The 25,072-nt window shown below is 41.4% G+C and overlaps 1 protein-coding gene across 1 annotated transcript in view; it reads left to right on the top strand.

Annotated features, from left to right (window-relative positions):
- Positions 1-570: 570 nt before the first annotated feature.
- The window catches only part of LOC130018619 (protein mono-ADP-ribosyltransferase PARP14-like), a 159,984-nt gene continuing 135,482 nt past the window's right edge, over positions 571-25,072 (top strand). Inside the window, exons 1-3 of the mRNA XM_056109406.1 lie at positions 571-757; positions 5,210-5,343; positions 6,076-6,109. Coding sequence (XP_055965381.1) covers positions 571-757; positions 5,210-5,343; positions 6,076-6,109 — 355 coding nt within the window. The remainder of the gene's footprint in view (positions 758-5,209; positions 5,344-6,075; positions 6,110-25,072) is intronic.

Genomic DNA, 25,072 nt, shown 5'->3' with positions numbered 1-25,072 from the left:
TCATTTTGAATTAATGGTTCCTTGTAAATATTCCAGGAAAATATTGTGACCGTCCTGTCCCTCTGTACTTCTAGAAATGTTATTATCATATATAACAGAAATAATAGGAACAGATCAAAACAATATGCAAAAGGAGGAAAACAAGATAGATTTCTGATGATTACTAGTAAAACAAATCCCCAAGCAAGCCAAGGCACATTCTAAGAGTGTTGCCTAATCATTCCATTTTCTTCCAGAAATGTCCGTGTGTGTGTGTGCGCGCGCGCGTGTGCAAATCTGGGGTCCACATATCTTATCTGCTGGGGGTGGGAGAGCGGTTCTGGTAAGTCTGAGGGTGCCTGAGCTTAGATACTTTCAAGCAAGGTGGAGGGCGAGAGGTGATGAAGCAGAGAGGGCAGGTCAGCGTGTGGCCCAGGGGTGAAGTAACTGGGGGTGACTCAAGCACCGATAATCTCAGGCCTAACTTAAAGTCTGAGGGTTTCCAGGTAAGGAAACCGAAAGGGCAGGCTGGTGTCCACAGCTGCCCGAGTCCAGGCCGGGCGCTGCAGTCGGGCGCAGGGTAACGCCGGGATGGCCGCTCCCGGCTCCTTCCCGCTGCTGGTCGAGGGCTCCTGGGGCCCCGACCCCCCGCGGAACCTGAGCATCAAGTTGCAGTTGTATTTCCAGAGCATCAAGAGGTCGGGCGGCGGCGAGTGCGAGGTGCGCCCGTGGCCCGGGAGTCCCGGCCGCTTCCTGGTGCTGTTCTCCCCGGAGGACGGTGAGGCCCGGCAGAGGAGGGAGGGTCTGCCCAGGCTGGGGAGGGGGGGTGCGGGGGCAGCGGGTCCGAGGGGGCGCCCGCAGGACAGTCCCGCCCATGCTGGGAGGAGTAGGGTTCCGAGGAGGGGGGTCGCCGGCAGGAGGGTCCGCCCAGTGGAAGGGAGCAGGGGTTCGAGGGGCCACCGGAGGGAGAGTCCCGCCCAGGCGGGAGTCCGAGGGGAGCTGCGCCGGTCCAGTGCGGAGGTCCCGAGCTCAGGGAGCGGCGGAGAGCGTTGGCGAGCTCGGGAGGGGCCCCGCGCAGTTTGCAGGACCCGGTGGGTGCAACGGGGCGGCAGCTCCCCCAGACCTGGGTGGGCTTCCTGAGCGCGAGCGCGAGGGCTGCGGGGTTACGGCGACCTTAAGCGGGGAGACTTTTCTAGGAAACCCCCCTGTAAAGTGATTGCGGAGGGTGCAATCCTGCCCGGCTAGGTTGGGGGAGCAGGAAGGGCGCCCCCTCGGGGCTCCTGGGTACTGAGGCGGCTGCTCCGCCCGGTGCAGGACCTTGCCTGGGGACCTGAACAGAACCAGGAATGCGTCAGATGCAGAGGGAACCCCTGACTCTACCTTTATGGTTCCGGTATGAAATGACAAATTTGTTCAGAAACACTACTTTAAATGAAGAAATAGACTGAAGAGGCAGTAAGATAACTTCTCTGTCACTCAATAGATTTCTGCAGTGCTGCAGTCCGCGTCTTTGGAGTTCTAGATCCACTACAGTTGGGTGATTCTAACGAAGCTACCTGATATGCTTATTCAAAGCCTCCCCATCTCTTCTGCCTTTTATTCTTCTCCTTTTACTATCTATTTTACTCCTTTTACTATCAGGCTTGATATTTTAGTCAAAACAGTTTAGAAAATTGACTGAAATAACTTCTCATTTTTAAAAATTACGTTCTTCCTTTAACATTAGAGCAGCATTGATCAGAAAAAATTCTCAATTTCCCAATTAAAAATGTTTTTGTTTTGCTTTTATTACTGAAGATATTTATGCCAGATGTGGAATTCTGTGTTGAACACTCTCTTTTCATCAGAATTTAAAAGATGTGTTTCCACTGTTTCCTGTCTTTTTGGCTTCTCAGAGAAAATCTGCTTTCAGGACTTCAAAAAATATTTATTGGATTTTTTAAATTTTATTGGATTTTTAAATAAAATGAAAATACCAGTAACCATTGTATACTCCCATTGTCCAGTTTAGCATCTTTCCCTCTGGCAATTTCCATTCTGTTGTCAAGGTCCACTGTCATTTAAATTTCCTTTGCTTCCTTCCATTCCATATGTAAGAAAACTACCCAGTCTTTGTCTTTCTTCTCAGTTATTATGCTTCACATTAATCCCTGGAGTTCCTTATAATGCACTATAAAAGGCAGAATTTCAGGGGCCAGAATGATTGCACAGTGGGTAGAACTGCTTGCCTGCTTGACTCTCATATGGTCGACCTGGGTTTGATCCCTGGCATCCCATATGGTTCCCATAGCACCAATAGGAGTAATTCCTGAGTGTAGAGCCCTGAGCATCGCTAGGAGTGTCCCCAAATAAACAAAAATAAAGCCAAATTTCATAAAATTTTAGCTAAATAGAATCGCAATATGGACAGATGCACTGTAGCACTCTAGCACTGTCATCCCATTGTTCATCGATTTGCTCTAGCGGGCACCAGTAACGTCTCCATTGTGAGACTCATTACTGTTTTCGGCATTTTGAATATGCCACGGGTAGCTTGCCAGGCTCTGCCTTCCGGGCCGGCTACTCTTGGTAGCTTGCCGACTCTCCGAGAGGGACAGAGGAATCTAACCTGAGTCAGCCACATGCAAGGCAAACGCCCTACCTGCTGCACTATATCACATAATAATCCAATAATCTAATAAAAGATTTTGCTGTTGTTGTTTCAATATCTTAGCTTGTGAGCATTTCTGCAATAAAGAATGAGGTGCATATGATTCTTGGTTAATGATTTTGTGTATTTTAGATTATTATCCAGAAGTGGGATTGCTGGATCATAAGACAGTTCTGTTTTCCATTTCTGAGGAACCTTTTTTTTTAATCAACTTATATTCTGCATGCATGCACCGTGTGTGTGTGTGTGTGTGTGTGTGTGTGTGTGTGTGTGTGTGTATGACTTTGCCTGGAATTGAAACCAAGAGTTTCATATTCAAACATCAATCTACTGCTGAGCTATATCCCCAATCCCCTGAAATAACTTTTTAACTGAGCTGCTAAGAATTCTGCTCATGTTCCATTGGGCCAACTTCCTAAAATAGGGTTTTCTTTTTGCTATGTTTCAGTATTCGATTTTCATAGACTCAGTATGAGGGATTCTTTTTTCTCTCAGTATATGATTAATATTGTGAACTGAGGAGCCAAAGCAATAGTACAGTGAGTAGGGCACTTGCCTTGCATGAGACCAATCCTGGTTTAATCTCTGGCATCCCAGAGCACCACCAGGAATAATTACTGAATGCAGATCTAGGAGCGATAGCACAGTGGGTAGGTCTTGCATGCAGCCAACCCATGTTCGATTCCTCCGTCCCTCTCGGAGAGCCCGGCAAGCTACTGAGAGTATCCTGCCCACATGGCAGAGCCTGGAAAGCTCCCATGGTGTATTCTATATGCCAAAAACAGTAACAAGTCTTACAATGGAGACGTTACTGGTGCCTGCTCGAGCAAATTGATAAACAATGGAAGAACAATGCTATAGTGCTACAGTGCAGAGCCAGGATTAACGCCTGAGCATTACTGGATGTGATCCAAAATTCAAATATATACATATATAAGAAATATATTTATATATGTTTTTAAATAAGACATATCACTCGATCACTTGATCACTTGACATCCTGTTACTCATCGATTTGCTCCAGCGGCACCAGTAACGTCTCTATCCATCCCTGTCGAGTGCTAGTGTAGCCCAATGGCATCTGCTCATTCTAGGAACATAAAGAGTCTCAAACCGATCATTTAGAGTCTTGAGGAAGAAGTCTGACCATCTCATAGGTGGGCAGTCACACGATCTTTTGACGTCCATGGAATCCAGGAATCCAGTAATAGATCTAGTCCAGTGGTCATCTCCAAATCACATTACATGTCCAGCACATCTGATTTTCAATGCCTTGGCCTTGGCAAATGAGACAGTGTCCCTGATTCTTGACCGTCGATGGAGGTCGCAACTCGGTATTCTTTCTCTCATTTGAGTGAAGCATGATATTCCAAGCATAGCTCTTTTAATTCCTCTTTGGGAGACCCGAATAGCGTTCTCATCCTGTTTTCGTAGGGCCCAGGTCTCTGAGGCATATATTAGTGCATGAAGAATGGTGGAGTTGAAAAGATGTGCCTGGAGCCAGAGGTTCTTCATCCTCTTAGCTATTTTTTCCACGTTCTTGAAGGTGATCCACGCTTCTCTCTTCCTCCTGTGCAGCTCAGGTGCCAGGTCATTTGTCATGTTGACTTCTTGACCTAGGCACACATAACTGTTGCATTTGGAGATGTTTGTTCTGTTGAGAGTGAATGGAACTTCAGGAATGAGTCCATTTCTCATGAACATTGTCTTCGTGAGATTCAGCTGCAGTCTGACCTTTCCACACTCATGGTCAAAGTCGGCCAGCATTCGTGGCCGATTTCGACCACAAATAAAACATATATAAATAAAATTTAGTCACTGAGACCTTGATCTGCACACTAGAGGGAAAGCAGATCTTTTGCCACTGAGCTCTCCTCTGTCCCCTCTCTGTTTCAATAAGGGCATACTGGTGATGAAGCTCTGAGCTCCTGGTTACTCTATACTTGGTGGTGCGCCAAGCCTCTGAGGGTCACATGCAGCTTAGCTGAGGGAGGGGGCGTTCAGTGCTGTGATCACACCCAGGGCCTCACAGATTCAAGGCAAGTGATCTACATTTCGGCTACATCCTTGCCTTCTAAACCTCCTGTTTTTCTATGCATATTCTTTTAGGAGATTAACCTATTCATTGGCTAATGATGATGATATGTGTAGAAATCATGGGCACTCAGGTTTTTTCCAGATTCTGGCTATTGTAAAGAGTGCTGCAATGAAAAAAACAAGTGCAGATGTCTCTTCGACTATACGTTTTTTCCCTCTCTGGGATATATTCCCAGGAGTGGTATTGCTGGGTCAAATGGGAGCTCAATTTCTAATTTTTTTGAGAGACATCCATACTGTTTTCCAAAAGGGCTTGGGGGGATGTGGGGTGAGAGAGATACTGGGATCTGTGGTGGTGGAAAATGGGCACTGGCGGAGGGATGGGTATTTGATCATTGTATTATTGAAATCCAAGCACAAAAATTTGTAAGTCTACAACTGTACCTCATGGTGTTTTACTAATAAAAATTGAAAAAAAAAGAAATCATGGGGACATTTCGTGAATGATGATTGCATGACTGTTGTTTTCTTTTCTAATTTTAGTTCGGAAGAGAGTTCTGGAGAGAGAGAACCATGAGTTAGCATGGCCAGGAAATGGGCCATTCAAGTTAACTCTCAAGTTGCCCACAGTTAAAGATGAAATCCATGATGTAAGTTTTGGGAAAATTACCAAAAAGGTAAATAAAGGAGATAGGGCATTGTCCAAGGTGTTTGGATTCAACTTCAATGAGAAAAATTGAGTGAAGAGAAGTATAAATCAAATTAGAGGGAGAAAAGCAACTAATATGTAGAGGGAAGGAAGGTAATGACAGGGTAAATATTTTGAATAATAAGTGAAGGTAACTTTATATTTGATTTTAGACAATTTTTAAAAAATCAAGTTTAAAGTATCATGATGGTAATTTGGATATAAAATTTGGGTTCTGTTTTGCCTGTTTTCTTTATAATTTCTATTTGTTTTATTTTTACAACATTCTTAGAGGTGTAAAGTGTGATATAAAATGGTACTTTTGTGATTGATATGTTGGTTTTATGTTAGGATTGAATAGAATAACGTTAAGGTAAATATCAGAGCATGTACTAATTAATAGTTAACACAGTGAAATATGAAATGTGAAAAGAGCATGAACTTAACCGTTTTTCTGATTTATATCTTATTCCATACCCAAACACTTGATGATCTTTGGGGTTTTTATTATGTGAGACTCATTTGTACCAGTGAGTTTGAGATCAGTAAGTAGCTAAGCAAACTCAAGTAGAAGTATAGTTAGTAGATTATTGAAGAACATTTTCTTGCATAGCTATGGCCTCTAAATTCCAAACTTGTATCAGGGACATTTTCATCACGAGAATAATTATTGATAATTTTTATAGCTTTTTATTGCTATTTTATTTTGTTTGTGTTTCAGGAATTGAAGTCCAAGGTCCATGTCAAACAACCAGGTAAGTTGTCCTTGACTGGGCAATTTTGATGTAGGCAGTTAGAAAGGGTAGGGCCCTTATGGCAATCGAATTCCTGGGTAATAATAAAACCAATAGTCCTGAAGCTGCAAAAAGCACACGTTGAGCACGGGAAATAAGGCCTGTTATATAAGATCTTCTGGCACCAGTAGCAGACCCAGAGAAGGCTGGACTCTCCCTCCTCTGAGAGAAACTCCAGCAGGAATAAAGGCCAGGAAAGGAATTTCAAAGAAGACTATCAACTACTCCCAAACTTTATTCCCTTGGCAACCACCCTAGCAACAAACTCTTATCTAGCTAGAAAGCCCTACATGGGGCATCTTCGAAAAAACCCTATAAAAGCCACCTCTAACAAAAGAAGGGTGCTCATATACTGCCTGAGCCAATGTGCAGCTTGTGCTCCCATGACCAAGTACATATGTTGCCCATATCTCCCCTCTTGGTATGTGTAATAGGCTCTCTCCATCTCTGGAGAAGTCTGCATCTCACTTGAGCACATTACTCTCTCTGTCTCTCTCTCTCTTTCTCTCTCTCTTCCTCTCTCTCTCTTTCACTCAGTCTCTCTCTCTCTCACTCAGTCTCTCTCTCTCTCTTTTCCCTTCCTAAAAACCTTCAAATAAAATCTGTTTAAACTTCACTGCTTGTTTACTACTGAAATTCCTTTCTGTGAGAAAAAGAAAGTACCTGGGAACCCTGAGTAAGGCCTAGGACTGACTTTCCTTACCTGCAGAGAGCACTTCCTTGCTCCAGCCTGAGTCCGCAGTTCACCAAGAAATTGAATGTTGGGTATTAACTCTCCTGCTGAGAAGACCAAGCAGATGTCAAGTGTGGCTTGATGGCCACCTAGTGGGGCTGGCCTGACTCCAGGTCTGTGCTATGAAGTGGCTCATCTGAGACTTTATCAGTTCTAACCTTCTCAGCTGGTCCCGGGATGGCAGAGGCAGATAGGGAGAAAGTGATCATCTCTCTCTTCCCTGTCTCACAGGCCCACTGACTTCAGTTTAACTCTTATTTAAGATGATAACTCTGAAACCATTCATCTGTTCTTGGAGTATAGAGTCTGATTAAGTTGCAGAAACCATGGACTGCATCATTTACATGATGTCATTCTTAACAGAGTGCAAGCACTGGGTCAAGAAGTATGGTAACAGTGGGGAATGGGAAATACTTTGCCATTGAAGAGAGTATAGAAAGTTTCTGGAGGAGACTGAACGAACCTTTAACAATCCAACCCAATTTACCAATGAGAAAGATGAGAGTTGATACTCCTTGTGACTAAGGCAGTTTCTGAACTCTGGATCTGGAGATGTTACCCCTTAGGCATTAAGGTTGCTAAGTTTGCAAATTTTGTTTGTTTAAATTTTTAAAAATTTGTTGAGTCACCATAAAATTACAAAGGTATTCATGATTGGCTTTCATGTATACAAAGTTTCAACACCAACCCCTTCACCAGTGTCCACTTAATTCCACCTATGCCGCCACCACCCTGGTTTCCCTCTCACCCACCAATCTGCATCCATGAGAGATGATTTTATTTAAAGTATAAGTTTTTGCACTGTAGTTTAAAATAGTTTTGATCTGCATGTCCCTGGTGGTTAGTGATGTACAGCATTTTCCCCCATGTATCTTTTGGCCATTTGTATTTCTTCTTTGAGGAAGTTTCTATTCATCACTTCTCCCCACTTTTTGATGGAGTTGGATGTTTTTTTCTTGTAAAATTCTACCAGTGAAATATATATCTTAGATATTACCCTTACCAGGCTGGAGTGATAGCACAGTGGTAGGGCGTTTGCTTTGCACGCGGCCGACATGGCTGAGCCGAGTTTGATTCCTCCGCCCCTCTCAGAGAGCCCAGCAAGCTACTGAGAGTATCTCACCCGCATGGCAAAGCCTGGCAAGCTACCCATGACGTATTCAATATGCCAAACACAGTAACAAGAAGTCTCACAATGGAGATGTTACTGAGCCCGCTCGAGCAATTCGATGAACAACGGGAGGACAGTGACCGTGACAGTGATTACCCTTACTGGGCTGGAGAAATAGCACAGTGGTAGTGCATTTGTCTTGCGCACAGCTGACCCAGTCAAGCTGGGTTCGATTCCTCTTCCCCTCTCGGAGAGCCCGGCAAGCTACTGAGAGTATTTCTCCCACATGGCAAAGCCTGGCAAGCTACCCGTGACGTATTCAATATGCCAAACACAGTAACAAGAAATCTTACGCTGGAAATGTTACTGGGCCCGCTAGAGCAAATCGATGAACAATGGGAGGACCGTGCAGTGCTATATTACCCTTACCAGATGAATATTTAGTAACTAATTTCTCTCATTCCATGGTTGATATTGTATCCTGGTCATAATTTCCTTCGAGGGGCATAAGTTTATTAATTTAGTGTAGTCCTATTTGTTTATCTTTGCTTCCTCTTACTTGGTCAGTGCCATTTCATCCTTGAAGATGCCTGGTCTTCAATGTCATGGAGATTTCTTCCTACATTTTCCTCTGTGTACTTTATGGATTCAGGTCTGATATCAAGGTCTTTAATCTATTTTGATTTAATTTTTGTGCATGGTGTTAGAAAAAAGTCTGAGTCTTCCCCACCCCCCATATGTAGCTTACTAATTTTCCCAACACCACTTGTTAAAGAGGTTTTCCTTGCTCCAATTTATATATTTTTCTCCTTTATCAAAGAATAGCTGATCATATACCTAGGGTCTGTCTCAGGATATTCAACTCGATTCCATTGTTATGAGGGTCTATCTTTATTCCAGTACAATGCTGCTTTAATTACTACTTCTTCATAGTACAGTTTGAAGTTGAGAAGTGATGCCTACCATATTTCCAAGGATTGCTTTAACAATTTTGGGGAGAGGGATCACTTGATCACTTGACTTCCTGTTAATTGTCGATTAGCTTGAACGGGCGCCAGTAATGTCTCCATTTGTCCCTGTCGCGTGCTAGTGAGCCCAATGGCATCTGTTCGTTCTAGGAACACGAAGAGCCTCAAATCGATTGTTCAGGATCTTGATGAAGAAGTTTGACCATCTGGTAGGTGGGCGGCCACATGGTCTTTTGACTCCCGTGGAATCCAGTTGGTAATGGCTCTAGTACAGCGGTCGTCTCCAAATCTCATTACGTGTCCAGCCCATCTGATTTTTGATGACTTGGCAAACGAGACAACATCGCTAATTCATGATCTTTGATGGAGGTCGGAACTCCGGATTCTTTCTCTCATTTGAGTGAAACGTGATACACTAAGCATAGTTCTTTTGATTCCTCTTTGGGAGACCCAAATAGTGTTCTCATCCTGTTTGCGTAGGGCCCAGGTCTCTGAGGCGTATGTTAATGCAGGAAGAACAGTGGAATCAAAGAGATGTGCCCAGAGCCGGAGTTTCTTCGTTCTTTTAGCTATTTCTTCGACGCTCTTGAAGGCGTTCCAAGCCTTCCTCCTGCGCAGCTCAGGTGCCAGGTCATTTGTCATGTTGACTTCTTGACGTAGGTACACATAACTGTTGCATTCGGAGATGGTGGTTCCATTGAGAGCGAATGGAGCGTCAGGGACAAGACTGTTTCTCATAAACATTGTCTTCTTAAGATTCAGCTGTAGTCCGACCTCTCCACACTCACGTTTGAAGTCGGCCAGCATTTGTGTCACTTGGCTAATGTTTGTTGTTATTAGAGCAATGTCATCAGCGAAGTGGAGGTGGTGTAGTTGCCGACCATCTATCTTCACTCCCATTCCTTCCCAGTCCAGTTGTGGCATGATGTTCTTGAGGGTGGCACTGAAGAGTTTTGGTAAAATGTTATCACCCTGCCGAACCCCTCTCTTGACATCGATGATTACTTCTTTGTAGAATGGTGAGATCCTGGTAGTGAATCCGTAATACAGTTCACGGAGGATCCTGATGTATTGAGCTTGAATGCCCTGATTCAAACTCAATACAGAAAGGGATATTGTTTCTTATCAATTTCAGGCTACTAAATGAAACCTGCCCACATGGCAGAGTCTGGCAAACTCCCCGTGGCATAACCAATATGCTAAATACCAGTAACAATGAGGGGTCTCATTCTCCTAACTCTGAATGAGCTTTGATATGGCACTTTTTAAAAAAATCTCAGGGCTGGGATGAAGGAGAAGTTACTGGGGTCTGCTCAAGGCAATCGACGAACAACAGGATGGTCGTGATCGTCGTGATCAATTTCAGGAATATTTGATCTAATTTTTGGGAAAATGTTATGGGTCAAAAACAGGATGACATCACTTATATGTGGTAGTTAGAGTTCATTGATTTAAAGAAGGCCTTTGATTCTGTTGAGACAGAAGCAGTCATTGAAGTCCTAGCCAATCAGGGCATTCAAGCCTAATACATCAAGATCCTCCGTGAGCTGTATTGCGGATTCACTACCAGGATCTCACCATTCTACAAAGAAGTGATCGTTGATGTCAAGAGAGGGGTTCGGCAGGGTGATACCATTTCACCGAAACTCTTCAGTGCCACCCTCGAGAACATCATGCGACGACTGGAATGGGAAGGAATGGGAATGAAGATAGATGGTCGGCAATTACACCACCTCTGCTTTGCTGATGACATTGTTTTAATAACACCAAACATCAGCCAAGCGGCACAAATGCTGGCCGACTTTGACCGTGAGTGTGGAAAGGTTGGACTATAGCTGAATCTTACGAAGACAATGTTTATTAGAAACAGCCTTGTGCCTGATGCCCATTCACTCTCAATGGAACGACCATCTCCGAATGCAACAGCTATGTGTACCTAGGTCGAGAAGTCAACATGACAAATGACCTGGCACCTGAGCTGCGCAGGAGGAAGAGAGCAGCTTGGAATGCCTTCAAGAACGTCGAAGAAATAGCTAAGAGGACGAAGAACCTTCGGCTCCGGGCACATCTCTTTGATTCCACTGTTCTTCCTGCATTAACATATGCCTCAGAGACCTGGGCCCTACGCAAACAGTATGAGAATGTTATTCAGGTCTCCCAAAGAAGAATTGAAAGAGCTATGCTTGGAATATCACGTTTCACTCAAATGAGAGAAAGAATCCGGAGTTCTGACATCCGTCGACGATCAAGAATCAGGGATGCTGTCTTGTTTGCCAAGGTGTCAAAAATCAGATGGGCTGATCACATAATGAGATTTAAAGACGACCGCTGGACTAGAGCTGTTACGGACTGGATTCCACGGGATGTCAAAAGACCGCGTGACCGCCCACCTACCAGATGGTCAGACTTATTCATCAAGATCATGAACGATCGGTTTGAGGCTCTTCATGTTCCCAGAGCGAACAGATGCCATTGGGCTACACTAGCACGCGACAGGGACAAATGGAGACGTTACTGGCACCCGCTCGAGCAAATTGACGAGTAATTTGCTTAATTTGGGAAATTAAGTGATTAAGTGATTAAGAGTAATTGAATAAGGAAATGCAATGGTTAAAGGAGAATTTCACGAGATCACCCTTGGCCACAAAATGTAGGGATAAGAAGAAAAGAAATAGAATGAAGGGGAAGAGGAGAAAGATAGATGAGAAGCAAATGGGTCAGGGGTCAAGAGGATTCAGGTACATTGGTTGTGTTAGGAATGGTAGAGCTAAATAGCCAAACCACAGAGTCAACAATACTGAAATCACAAGACCCAAACTTCAATAACCAAACTTAAAAGCTTCTTGCCAAGATGGCAGGTTGGGGCTGGGGCGTGGGGGAAAGAGAAGGAATCTGGAGACACTGGTGAAAGGAAGCTGACACTAGTGGTAGAATCAGTGATGGAACATTGTGTGTCAAAAACTCAACTGTGAAACCTTTGTAACTCAAGGTAGCACAGTAACACTGTAACACTGTCATCCTGTTGTTCATCCATTTGCTGGAGAGGGCACCAGTAACATCTCCATTGTGAGACTTTTTGGTAATATTTTTGGCATATTGAATATGCCACGGGGAATTTGCCAGGCTCTGCCATGTGGATGGGATACTCTCAGTAGTTTGCTGGGCTCTACGAGAGGGACAGAAAAATCAAACCTGATCAGCTGCGTGCAAGACAAATCCCCTACCTGCTGTACTATGAAATTAAATTTGGAAAAAAAAAATTGCCATGGGTGTCTTCTTAGGGGCTGCATTGAATCTGTACAATGCTTTTGGGGGTGAGGTATTGCCATTTTAATTAATTATCTCAATTCATGAGCAGGGGATATGTTTTCATTCCTTCATGTCTTCTTTTATTTCTTTCTTAAATTTTGTTTTAATTGAATCATCATGAGATACACAGTTACAAAGCTTTCATGATTGGGTTTCGGTCATAAAATGTTCCAACACCCATTCCTCCACCAGTGTATATATCCCACCACCATTGACCCCAGAATCCCCACTCCACCCCTGCCCCTAAGCCTGCCGATATGGCAGGCAATTTTCTTCTCTCTCTCTCTCTCTCTCTCTCTCTCTCTCTGTCTCACTCTCTCCCTCCCTCCTTTTTGGGCATTATGGTTTACAATACAGATACTGAGGGGCAATCATATTTGATCCTTTACCCACTTTTGGCACAATCTCCCATCCAGAACAATCCCTTCCAACCAACACTGTCATAGAGTTTCTTTTATTTCTTGAAGTAGTGGTATGTACTTTTATTTAATTTTTTTGTATAGGTCTTTCTCCCCTTCAATTAAGCTAATTCTGAGGTAGTTGATTTTCTGAGATAGTATTGTGGATGGGATTTTTCATTTTTATTTCTCTTCTCTTTTATTATATTTGCATCTAGGAAAGCTATAGGCTTTTGCATATTGATTTTGTAAACTGTCACTTTCCTATAAAAATAGATTGTTTCTAGGAGCTTTTTTGTATCCTCTTTAGAATTCTATAAATACAATATAATGCCATTCACAAATAGTGAGGGTTTGACTTCTTCCTTTCCAATCTGGATCTCCTTGAGATCTTCTTGCCCAATTGCTATGGCAAGTACATCCAGCACTATATTAAATGGAAGTGGCTAGAGTGGGTAACCTTTTCTTCTGCTTGATCTTAGAAGAAAGGCTGTTAGTTTTTTTCACCATTGAGCAATGATTGCTGTGGGATTGTGGTAAATGGCTTTGTGTTGAGGAAATATCGTTCAATTTCCATTTTGTTGAGAGTTTTTATCATTAATGGGTGGTGGACCTTGTCAACTGCTTTTTCCGCATCTATTGATTTGATAATATGGTATTTCTTTTTGATTGATATGATTGATAGGGCTGGAGTGATAGCACAGCAGTAGGGTGTTTGTCTTGCATGCAGCCGGCCTGGCCAAGCCAGGTTCGATTCCTCCATCCTTCTTGAGAGCCCGGCAAGCTACTGAGAGTATCTCGCCTGCACGGCAAAGCCTGGCAAACTCCCTGTGGTGTATTCATATTCGATATGCCAAACACAGTAACAAGTCTCACAATGGAGACGTTACTGGGCCTGCTCGAGCAAGTCGATGAACAACGGGAGGACAGTGCTACAGTGCTACAGGGTATGGTGTATTATGTTGATTGACTTGCGTATGTTAAACCGCTCTTGGGATAAAGTCCATTTCATAATGATGTATAATTTTTTGATGAGCTATTTGCTAGTATTTTGTTGAGAATATTTGCATCTGTGTTCATCAGGGACATTAGCCTGTAGTGTTCTCTTTATCTCACTCACTCTCTCTCTTTCCTTTTTTAGTGGTGTCTCTGTTTTTGGTATCAGAATGATATTTGTTACATAGAAATTGTTTTGGAATGTTTCTGTTTCTTCCATTTCTTAGTAGATACTGAAAAGGATTGGCAGCAGATCTTTAAAGGTCTGAAAGAACTTATTAGTGACTCTTTCTGGGCCTGGGATTTGTTTGCAGGGAGACTTTAGTCTAACATTTCAACTTCCTTTATAATGACAGGTCTGTTCAGGTATTCCAAATAATCTTGCTTCAACCTTGGGAGGTTTTAGGAGTCCAAGAATTTTCTCTATATTCTCTCATATCATGGAATAAAGATTGTCAAAGTAATCTCAGATAATACTTTGAGTTTCTGTGGTATTGGTTGTGATTTTACCCACCTTTTATTTCTGATTCTGTTTATTAGAGTTCTCTCCCTCTTTCTTTGTGAGTCTTATTAGTGGTTTATAAATGCTGTTTATTTTTCCAATGATCTATCTCTTAGTTTCATTGAACTTTTGGATTTTTTAAAATTGCAATTCATTAATTTCTGCTCTAAGTTTTATTATTTCCTTCCTCCTGCCTGCTTTGAGCTCCTTTTGTTAGTCATTTTATAATTTCTTGAATTATGTAGTCAAGATATTTATGTGAACCTTTTATTTCTTCCTGATAAATATTTGCAAAGCTATGAATTTTCCTCTTAACACTTTTTGCTCTGTCCCACAAGTTTTGATATGCCATGTTCTCATTCTCATTTGTTTCTGAAAGATTTTTTTATTTCCTTTTGATTTCCTCTTTGACTATTGGTTGTTCAATACTGAGCTATTTAATTTCCAGGTATTTGAGTTGTTTCACTCTTTTTGTTTGTGGTTAACTTATATTTTCAGTACACCATGGTCTGAGAAGATAGTTGACTTGCATTCTCTTGACTTTGTAGAGGTATGGTTTGTGTTTCAGTATGTGGTCTATCTTTGAGAATGTCCCATGTGCTTTGGAAGAAAAACGTCTCCACAGACTGGGACAGAAACACATATATGTATACTAAACCTCTCTCTTCTCTTTCTTCTCTCTAAACAAATATTTCCTTCCTGAGCTTTAATCTAGTTGATCTACCAAGCAGTGACAGAGGAGTGTTAACGTCTCCAGCTACTATTTTGTTTCTATCAATGTTTTTCTTCAAGTTTATTAGCAGTTGTTTTAAGTATTTTTCTGGTCCTTCATTAGGTGCATATATTTTTAGAAGTGTGAGTTCTTCCTGAAATCTATGTTGTCTGATATCAGCACGACCACTGTGACCTTTATGAGGGATTTATTTGCTGCAAGATTTGTCCAGTCTTAAGTATCCCCTTTAGTTCCTCTTGTAAAGATGATTTTGAGTCTGTAAAGTTCCTGAATTGCTGTTTATCTGTGAAGTTGTGTTTGATTTCTTCAAATCTCAAAGAGAGTCTGGCTGGGTATGGTATTCTTGGTGAGGCATTCATTTCATTGAGGTTTTTATTTATTTATTCATTTATTTATAATTTTTTAATTATATCCCACCGATGTCTTTGGATCTTGAGGGTTTCATTTGGTAAATAAGCTGTGTAAATCTTAAGGATCTGCTTTGTGTATAATTTAATTTTCTGATGTTCTGAAAATAAAAAAACTTATTGAAAAGTAGAAGAGAAAGGAAAAATAAATCAACATGTGGGGAGGAACTTAATATAGGACTAAGTTCTCATATTTTGATCTTGCTATTTCAAGTATTGTCTCTATCTATGGTTTTCACATTTTGATTAGGATGTGTCTTGTAGTAATTTTATTTGAGTTTATTTTAGCCAATATCCTTTAGGCCTCTTGGATCTGGGTGCAGCACTCTCCAGCTCTGGAAAGTTCTCAACAATGATGTGATTTACTGTTCCTTCTTCATCAGGGTTGCCTTCCTGGCCCTCTGAGAGCCCAGTGATTCTTATGTAGTTCTTCTTGAATTCATCCCCAATGTTCTCCTGTCAAATGTTCATATATTTTGAGGATTTTTTACATCTTCTGCTATTTTCTGGAGGTTTTCTGCACCTCATCTTGGAACTCACCAATTTTTTCCTCAGCAGTTGTTACTCTTCTGGTGAAGATTTCAAGTGAGTTTTTCATTTTGCCTACCATATTTTTTGGTTCTGTCATTTCTGTCTGTATATTACTCATTTCTGCTTTAATATCCTCTTGTGTGTTTCTGGAAGTCTGTTTCATTGTTTCTTTGAGCTCCTTAAGCATCCTCAACATTTCCTTTTTCCTTTCTAAAATACTTATAAGATTTATGTTAAAGTGGGAAAATGATCAAACATAATGCCCAAAAGGGGAGAAAAAGAGAGAGAGACAGAGAGAGAGAGGAGAGAAAGGAAGGAAGGAAGGAAGCAAGAAAGAAAGAAGTAAAGAAAGAAAGAAAGAAAGAAAGAGAGAGAGAAAGAGAGAAAAAGAAAGTGCCAACCATAGAGGCAGGTGGATGGGGTGGGTGGGGTAGCAGGATGGATATGAGGGATATTAGTAGTGGGAAATGTACAATGGTGGAGGGATGGGTATTGGAACATTGTATGACTGAGACTCAATCACGAAAGCTTTTTAATTGTATATTATGGAGAAATGATGATTCAATAAAATAAATGATATAGATTTTATAGAAAAAAATAAAAGTAAAGTACTTTTCAGAGGGCTTGCATACGTCATTATTACTGGTGGAGTCATCAAGGATACCATCTTCACTTTCTAAGCATTGTGGGGTTCTGCATTGCTTTTCCATGTAACTTTAGAGGTTAGGATTGTTTCTTGTGTCTTGTTATGTGCTTTGGTGACTTAGCGTTAGAATGTCTTTTTTATGCTCATAGTGAGATAGGAAGAGGTGAAGAAATGGGGCTGGGGGCGCTATCAACCAAGATCAGGGCTGGTGAGGCCAAACCAGAGTGGCTAATAGACTCCCACTCCACTGTCTCCTGTTTGGAGACTCCTGACCTGGGGTGGGTGGCAATGGCAATCTTAAAGAACAAACAGGCCCTAATGCCACACAGCCTCAGTTTTTTGGTACTGGGCTGTGTGGAGCCAAGTCAGGGTGGCTAGCAGTCTCCCCCTCCCACTTCTGCTTCGCAGGGGCTCCTGAGCTGGGGTGGTGGTGGGGGGCAGCAAATTGGCGATCCTGAGGAAAAAACAGTAGTTTTGCAAATTTTTCTTTTAGGAAATGATACCAGGAGGAAAGCTGCCTTTTATTGGCAAAATAACTAGATAGGGATGTATGGAATGTCTTCACTACTGTGAATGTAGCATCAAACCAGAAAATATAGTATCATTAGTATTATTTTTCCTTTGGGGGGGAGGACACAACTGGCACCTGATCAGAAATTATTCCTGTCTCTGTACTCAGGAATCACTCCTGGTGAGTTTAGGCGGACATATGGGAAGTAGGAGATCAACCTAGGTCTGCCTGATACATGCAAGGCAAGTAAGTGCCCTACTCACTATACTATCTCTTTAGCCCCAGCATGCATAATTTTCTTAAAGGTAATGAATTTTATAAAACTGAAGTTATTTCTTTAGAGAGAGCCCCACTTTCATTCTTCAGATATGTGGCTGGTCACCTGAGTCCCAATATATGTTGTGATTCCCTAAATTTTTATTCATTTTCTGAAAACTGTTTTATGTGTTGTACATCAACATAAAAATTAGGCTCATAAATGTAATTGTATTGAAACATTTATAGTCGAACCATTTGCTACATCTATATTTATTCACGTGTCTTATTCTTTTGAATTTATAGACATTTCCCCCTTAACTAGTTTGCTAGTCCAATTTAGATTTTCTTAAAACCCTAGCAGTGTTCTCAGCAATACTATTAAATCCCACTCAATCAATGGTCTTTTAATTTTCCTGGATATTTTAGATCCACTTACTAGTCAATTGTAACTGGTCTGAATCCTATTAGAATAACTATCTATGGAGTTAGATGGATTCATTCAAGATACTTTTCTAAACTGAATCCAGAAAATGTCCATAAGGCCCATACTCTGATATAAGTAGGCCAATGTCCTGTTCAGGAAAATTTAGTGGGACTGGGAAACAAAGTGGAAATCAGTAACTACAATAATGTGAGGAAAGATGTGAGCAAGATCAGGCAACTACTGGTTTCTAGTGGTTAGTATACCCTGAATTTTATATATCAGTATTTCTTGCACATGCTGCTAAGTTGTGTAATGAAGTTATCTTGGAAGTGTGTTGGGAGATAACAGGCCTGGATTCAACTATTCTAACTTCCTGCACGAGCTAGTGCTCTATTTTGGCCACTCAATTCTCCTGAATTTATGGAGCCATTCTGAAATTCACCAACTATAAATATGAGTTATTTCTCTTCTTTAAGCTTCCCAAAACTGTACATGCCATAAACACACACACACACACACACACACACACACACACACACACACACACACACACAGCCTCCATCTTTCAGTTTCCTTCTCCCATTTACACACATTACCGCACAAATACATCTTGGATGGCAGGAAAGCCCTTTTTGTCTCCCTTCACCTTAAACACCTTAAAGTTGAAACTACAGATGCTGGAGTGATAGTATAGTTGGTTGTGCACTTTCCTTGCATAAGTCCAGCCCAGGTTTGATCCCCAACACCACGTATGGCCCCTGAGCTTTTCCAGGAGTCATCTCTGACTGTAGAGCCTGGAGCAAGCCCTAAGAACCACTGGGTGCAGCTCCAAACAAAACAAACAAAATAAAACACTGAAAGTGCTTGTCCTGTCATGATTTTCATAGCACAATTCTTTGATTAAAAATTATAACTAATTGTAAGATTAAGTCCAGCCCACGTTTGGATGAAATGGACTTTCGTGGCATCATTCTTGCACTCTTCACATGAATTCATACAGAGTTTCATCATTCAGACATCACTCATGTCTCAACTAGTGCCATGCAGTCTCAAAACTTTGGCTGCTCTTCATTTTTCATATCCTCCACCTCACTGTACTCTTCTTTAACATTTACTCAGAAAAAACTTTCCAAACTAGCTCGAGCCCTTTAGGCCTCTTTCTTGATTCCTGGCTTTAATGTTAATGCCAGTAAAGATGTCAATACCTCTTGGAGAAAAGTCAGGACCAAACTCATGTAGCATCATCTGATCCCAGAAGTCATGCTTGTGTGTCATGCTTCTCATTGAATGCAATTTTATATTGCTACTTAATCCTGAAGTAGTTTTACATTTACACGAGTGTTGTGGGTTTATATCCAGCACAAAATAGAAATTTTATCAACATCTGTCACAAACAACTGTCATGATTCAGTCTAGTCTCTGAGTATGGTGGTAGTTGTCAGAGAGGCACAAAAAGACGGGTATACATTGTTACTTACAGTGACATTTAAACTCCTATATGGAGAATCCAGTTTCCTTACATTCTTTAATCATTAACACCATTATCTCAGGTAGCCACTAAAGGTAGTGCGAGGAACAGTGGAGATTCTGGGAAGGAGATTTATACAGACCAGTTTTGGAGGGGAAATTCAAATCTTTTTTTTATTGGAACCTTTTAATTTATTCATTTATTAATTTTTATTAGTGTCAAACCAAGAGGTACAGTTGTAGACTTACAAATTTCTGTGCTTGGGTTTCAATTATACAATGATTAATTGTATAATTAATCATCCATCACTCCACAAGTGCCCAAATTCCACCACCACGGATCCCAGTATCCCTCCCACCTCCCATCCCCCCATCCCGCCCTGCCTTTTGTTCTCTCTCCTTTTGGGTGCTGTGGTTTGCAAAAGAGGCATCGAGTGGCAATCATGTTTGGTCTATAATCTACTTTCAGCATGCTTTTCCCATCCTGGGAGGATCCTCCCAACACCCTTTATTTGGTGCTCCCTTCTCTATCTGAGCTGCCTTTCCACCCTAGCATGTGCGGTTGGCCTCCAAGCCATGGAGTAAACGTCCTGGTACTTATCTCAGCTATTCTTGGTGTTAGTCTCCTATTTTGTTACTTTATGTTCCCCGGATGAATGCAATCTTTCTATGTCTATCCCTCTCTTTCTGACACATTTCGCTTAGCATGATACTTTCCATGTAGTACCACCTGTATGTAAATTTCATGACTTCATCTTTTCTAACAGCTACATAGTACTCCATTTTGTAGGTGTACCAAAGTTTCTTTAACCAGTCATCTGTTCTCAGGCACTCAGGTTTTTTCCAGGTTCTGGCTATTGTGAAGAGTGCTGCAATGAATAAACAAGTGCAGATGTCACTTCGATTATACTTTTTTTTTCCCTTTATTTTATTTTATTTTATTTTTTTTTACAGTTGTAAATTTGCAATTTTTTGTGCTTTGGTTTCAATTATACAATGATCAGATACCCATCCCTCCACCAGTGCCCATTTTCCACCACCATGGATAATATCCCTCCCACCCCCATCCCCCCATCCCCCCTGTCTCTGTGGCAGGGCAATCCCCTGTGTTCTCTCTCTCCTTTTGGGTGTTGTGGTCTGCAAAAGAGGCATTGAATGGCAAACATGTTCAGTCCATAGTCTACTTTCGACATGCATCTCCCCTCCTGGGAGGATCCTCCAAACATCCTTTATTTGGTGCTCCCTTCTCTATCTGAACTGCCCTTTCCTCTAGGATACCCGGCTGGCCTCTAAGTTATGGAGTAATCCTCCTGGTGCTGATCTCAGCTATTCTTGGGTATTAATCTCATACTTTGTTACTTTATATCCCCCAGATGAATGCAATCTTTCTATGTCTATCCCTCTCTTTCTGACTCATTTCGCTTAGCATGATACTTTCCATATTGTACCACTTGTATGTAAATTTCATGACTTCATCTTTTCTAAGAGCTACATAGTACTCCATTGTGTAGATGTACCAAAGTTTCTTTAACCAGTCATCTGTTCTTGGGCATTCAGGTTTCTTGCAGTTTCTGGCTATTGTAAAGAGTGCTGCAATGAACAAACAAGTGCAGATGTCACTTCGACTATACATTTTTGCCTCTCTGGGATATATTCCCAGGAGTGGTATTGCTGGGTCAAATGGGAGCTCAATTTCTAATTTTTTGAGAATCGTCCATACTGTTTTCCAGAAGGGCTGAACCAGTGGACATTCCCACCAACAGTGAAGGAGTGTCCCTTTCTCGCCACATCCACGCCAGCATCGGTTGCTTTTGTTCTTTTGAATGTGGGCCGGTCTCTGAGGTGTGAGATGGTATCTCATTGTGGTTTTGATCTGCATCTCCCTGATGATTAATGATGTAGAGCATTTTCTCATGTGCTTTTTTGCCATTCGGATTTCTTCTTTGAGAAAGTTTCTGTTCATTTCATTGCCCCATTTTTGGATGGGGTTGGATGTTTTCTTCTTGTGGAGTTTAACCAGTATTTTGTATATCCTTGATATCAACCCCTTGTCAGATGTGTATTCGGTGAATATCCTTTCCCATTCTGTAGACTGTCTTTGTATTTTGGTCACTGTTTCTTTGGAGGTGCAGAAGCTTCTTAGTTTAAGATAGTCCCATTTATCTATCTCTGTTTTCACTTGCTCGGCCAGTGGCGTGGCATCTTTGAAGATACCATTAGCTTCAATGTCATGGAGGGTTTTGCCAACTTTATCTTCAATGTACCTTATGGTTTCTGGTCTGATGTTGAGGTCTTTAATCCATTTTGATCTTACTTTTGTACATGGTGTTAGGCAGAATTCTGAGCCTATTTTTTTGCATGTAGCCGTCCAGTGATGCCAACACAATTTATTAAAGAGGCTTTCCTTACTCCACTTCACATTACTTGCACCATTATCAAAGATTAGATGAGCATATGATTGAGGAGAGATGTCAGTGTGTTCAACCCTGTTCCATTGGTCTGCAGTTCTGCCTTTGTTCCAGTACCATGCTGTTTTAATTATTACTGCTTTGTAGTACAGTTTGAAGTTCGGGAGGTTGATTCCTCCCATTTTCTTTTTCCCAAGAATTGCTTTAGCTATTCGTGGGGGCTTATTGTTCCATATAAATTTCAGGAGTGTTTGCTTCACTTATTTGAAGAATGTCATGGGTATCCTAATAGGGATTGCGTTTAATTTATACAGTGCTTTGGGAAATACTGCCATTTTGACAATGTTAATTCTCCCGACCCATGAATAGGGAGAAATCTTTCCATTTCCTCGTATCCTCTTTTATTTCCTGAAGTAGCGTTTTGTAGTTTTCTTCGTACAGGTCCTTTACTTCCTTAGTTAAGCTGATTCCTAGGTACTTGATTTTCTGGGGCACAATTGTGAATGGCATTGTTTTTTTCATGTTGCTTTCTTCTCTCTCACTGTTTGCGTATAGGAAAGCCATGGACTTTTGGGTATTGATTTTATAACCTGCAACTTTACTATACGAGTCTATTGTTTCTAGGAGTTTTTTGGTGGAAGTTATTGGGTTCTCTAAGTAGAGTATCATATCATCTGCGAATAGTGAGAGCTTGATTTCTTCCTTTCCTACCTGAATGCCCTTAATATCTTTTTCCTGCCTAATCACTATTGCAAGTACATCCAGTAATATATTGAACAGCAGTGGAGAGAGTGGGCATCCCTGTCTCGTCCCTGATCTTAGAGGGAAGGCTCTCAGTTTTTCCCCATTGAGGATGATGCTTGCTGTAGGCTTGTGGTAGATGGCTTTAATTATGTTGAGGAAGGTCCCCTCTATACCCATTTTGGCTAAGGTTTTCATCATAAAGGGATGCTGGATCTTATCAAATGCTTTCTCTGCATCTATTGATATGATCATATGCTTTTTATCTTTTCTTTTGTTGATATGGTGGATTATGTTGATTGATTTCCGAATGTTAAACCATCCTTGCATCCCTGGGATAAATCCTACTTGGTCATGGTGTATGATCTTTTTGATGAGTAGTTGGATTCTATTTGCTAGTAGTTTGTTGAGGATCTTTGCATCTGTGTTCATCAGGGATATCGGCCTGTAATTCTCTGTCTTTGTGGTATCTCTGTCTGCTTTTGGTATCAGGGTGATATTTGCTTCGTAGAAACTGTTCGGAAGTGTTTTTGATATTTCAATTTCGTGGAAAAGCTTAAAGAGCATTGGGAGTAAGTCCTCTTTAAAGATTTGGAAGAATTCACTAGTGAATCCATCCGGGCCAGGACTTTTGTGCTTGGGGAGACTTTTTATTACCATTTCAATTTCCTTGATGGTGATAGGTCTGTTCAGGTATTCCAGGTCTTCTTGGTTCAGCCTTGGGAGTCTGTAGGAGTCTAGGAATTTATCCATTTCCTCGAGGTTTTGATGTTCCGTGGCATAAAGCTTCTCAAAGTACTCCCTGAGGATCCTCTGAATTTCTGTGGTTTCTCTTGTAATGACCCCCTTTTCATTTCTGATTCGGTTTATTAGGGTTTTCTCTCCCCCTTTCTTTTGTGAGTTTTGCTAGAGGCTTATCGATCTTGTTAATTTTCTCAAAGAACCAGCTTTTGGTTTCATTGATCTTTCGGATTGTTTTTTGGGTTTCCATCTCGTTAATCTCTGCTCTGAGTTTTATTATTTCCTTTCTCCTGTTCGAGTTGTGCTCCTTTTTTTGGTCCTTCTCCAAGCTCTTAAGCTGTGAGGTTAGGTTACTTATGTGTGCTCGCTCCTCCTTCCTAAGGAATGCTTGTAGAGCTATAAACTTTCCTCTTAACACAGCCTTTGCTGTGTCCCATAAGTTTTGGTAACTCGTGTTCTCATTTTCATTCGTTTCTAGGAATCTTTTGATTTCCTCTTTGATTTCCTGTCTAATCCACTCGTTGTTCAATAGTGCACTGTTTAATTTCCAGGTGTTTGATTTAGTTTTCTGTTTTTGTGTGTGATTTACTTCTAATTTCAGCACATTATGGTCTGAGAAGATTGTTGATACAATCTCTACCTTCTTAATTTTATGGAGGCATGTTTTGTGGCTCAGCATGTGGTCTATCTCGGAGAATGTTCCATGTACGCTTGAGAAGAATGTGTATTCAGCTTTTTGTGGATGAAGTGTCCTGTATATATCTACTAAGTCCCTTTCTTCCATTGTTTCCCTCAAATGAAGTATGTCCTTGCTAAGCTTGAGTCTGGTTGATCTATCAAGAGGTGACAAAGCAGTGTTGAAGTCTCCCACTAGTATTGTGTTGCTATTGATGTCTTTTTCCAAATCTATGAGTAGTTGTTTTAAGTACTTTGCTGGTCTCTCATTAGGTGCATATACATTTATTATTGTAAGTTCTTCCTGTTGTACAGATCCTTTGATCAATAAGAAATGGCCTTCACTGTCTCTTATGACCTTCCTCACTCTGAAATCGATGTGGTCTGATATAAGGATGGCTACCCCAGCTATTTTATGGGAGCTGTTTGCCTGTAGGATTGTTTTCCAGCCTTTGACTCTGAGTCTGTGTTTGCTTTGACTATTGAGATGCGTTTCTTGCAGGCAGCAGAATGTTGGGTTCAATTTTCTAATCCATCCTGCCACTCTATGTCTTTTAATTGTTCCTTCTATTATGAATGAGAGTCTTGCTGGGAAAAGTATTTTTGGGGAGGCATTTATTTCATTGAGTTTTTTTCTATGTCCCACCACTGTTTTCGGGCCATGAGGGTTTCATCAGAAAAATCAGCTGTGAATTTTAAGGATGCTCCTTTGTAAGAGATTTCTTTCTTCGATCTTGCTGCTTTCAGAATTTTGTCTCTGTCTAAGATTTTGGTCATTTTGATCAGAATGTGTCTTGGGGTATTTTTATTCGGATTTCTTCTAGCTGGTACCCTTCGGGCCTCCTGAATGTGGTCACAAGTTTTCTTCAGCTCTGGAAATGTTGTAGCAATGATGTCTTTGACAGTTTCTTCTTCATCGAGGTTTTCTTCCTGTCCCTCTGGGACTCCAATAATTCTTATGTTACCCTTCTTGGCTTCATCACGATCTTCTCTTGCCATCTGTTCCCGAATTGTGAGTCTCTTTTCCATTTTCTGCTCTTTTCTGGAGAGTCTCTGAACTTCATCTTCGAGCTCACTGATTCTGTTCTCAGCCGCTGTTACTCTGCTGCTGAGGCCTTCCACTGAGCTTTTCAATTCGCCTACGAGATTTTTCAGGTCTGACATTTCTGATTGCATTTTCCTCATTTCTGCCTTCAGATCCTCTTGTCTTCTATTGGCATTGGTTTCCATTGTTTCTTTTAATTCCCTAAGCATCCTAAGTAGCTCCCTTCTGAATTCCTTGTCAGAGAGGTTGTCTAACACTACAGTACTGTTGGTGTCATCTGGGCTAGACTCTTCAATATGAATGTTTGGTGGGCTTTTGCG

Source organism: Sorex fumeus, unplaced genomic scaffold (genome assembly GCF_029834395.1).
Source record: "Sorex fumeus unplaced genomic scaffold, SorFum_2.1 ptg000265l, whole genome shotgun sequence".
Lineage (NCBI taxonomy): Eukaryota > Metazoa > Chordata > Mammalia > Eulipotyphla > Soricidae > Sorex > Sorex fumeus.
The sequence above is the reverse complement of the archived record's forward strand: the minus strand, read 5'-3'. Positions and strand labels throughout refer to the sequence as shown.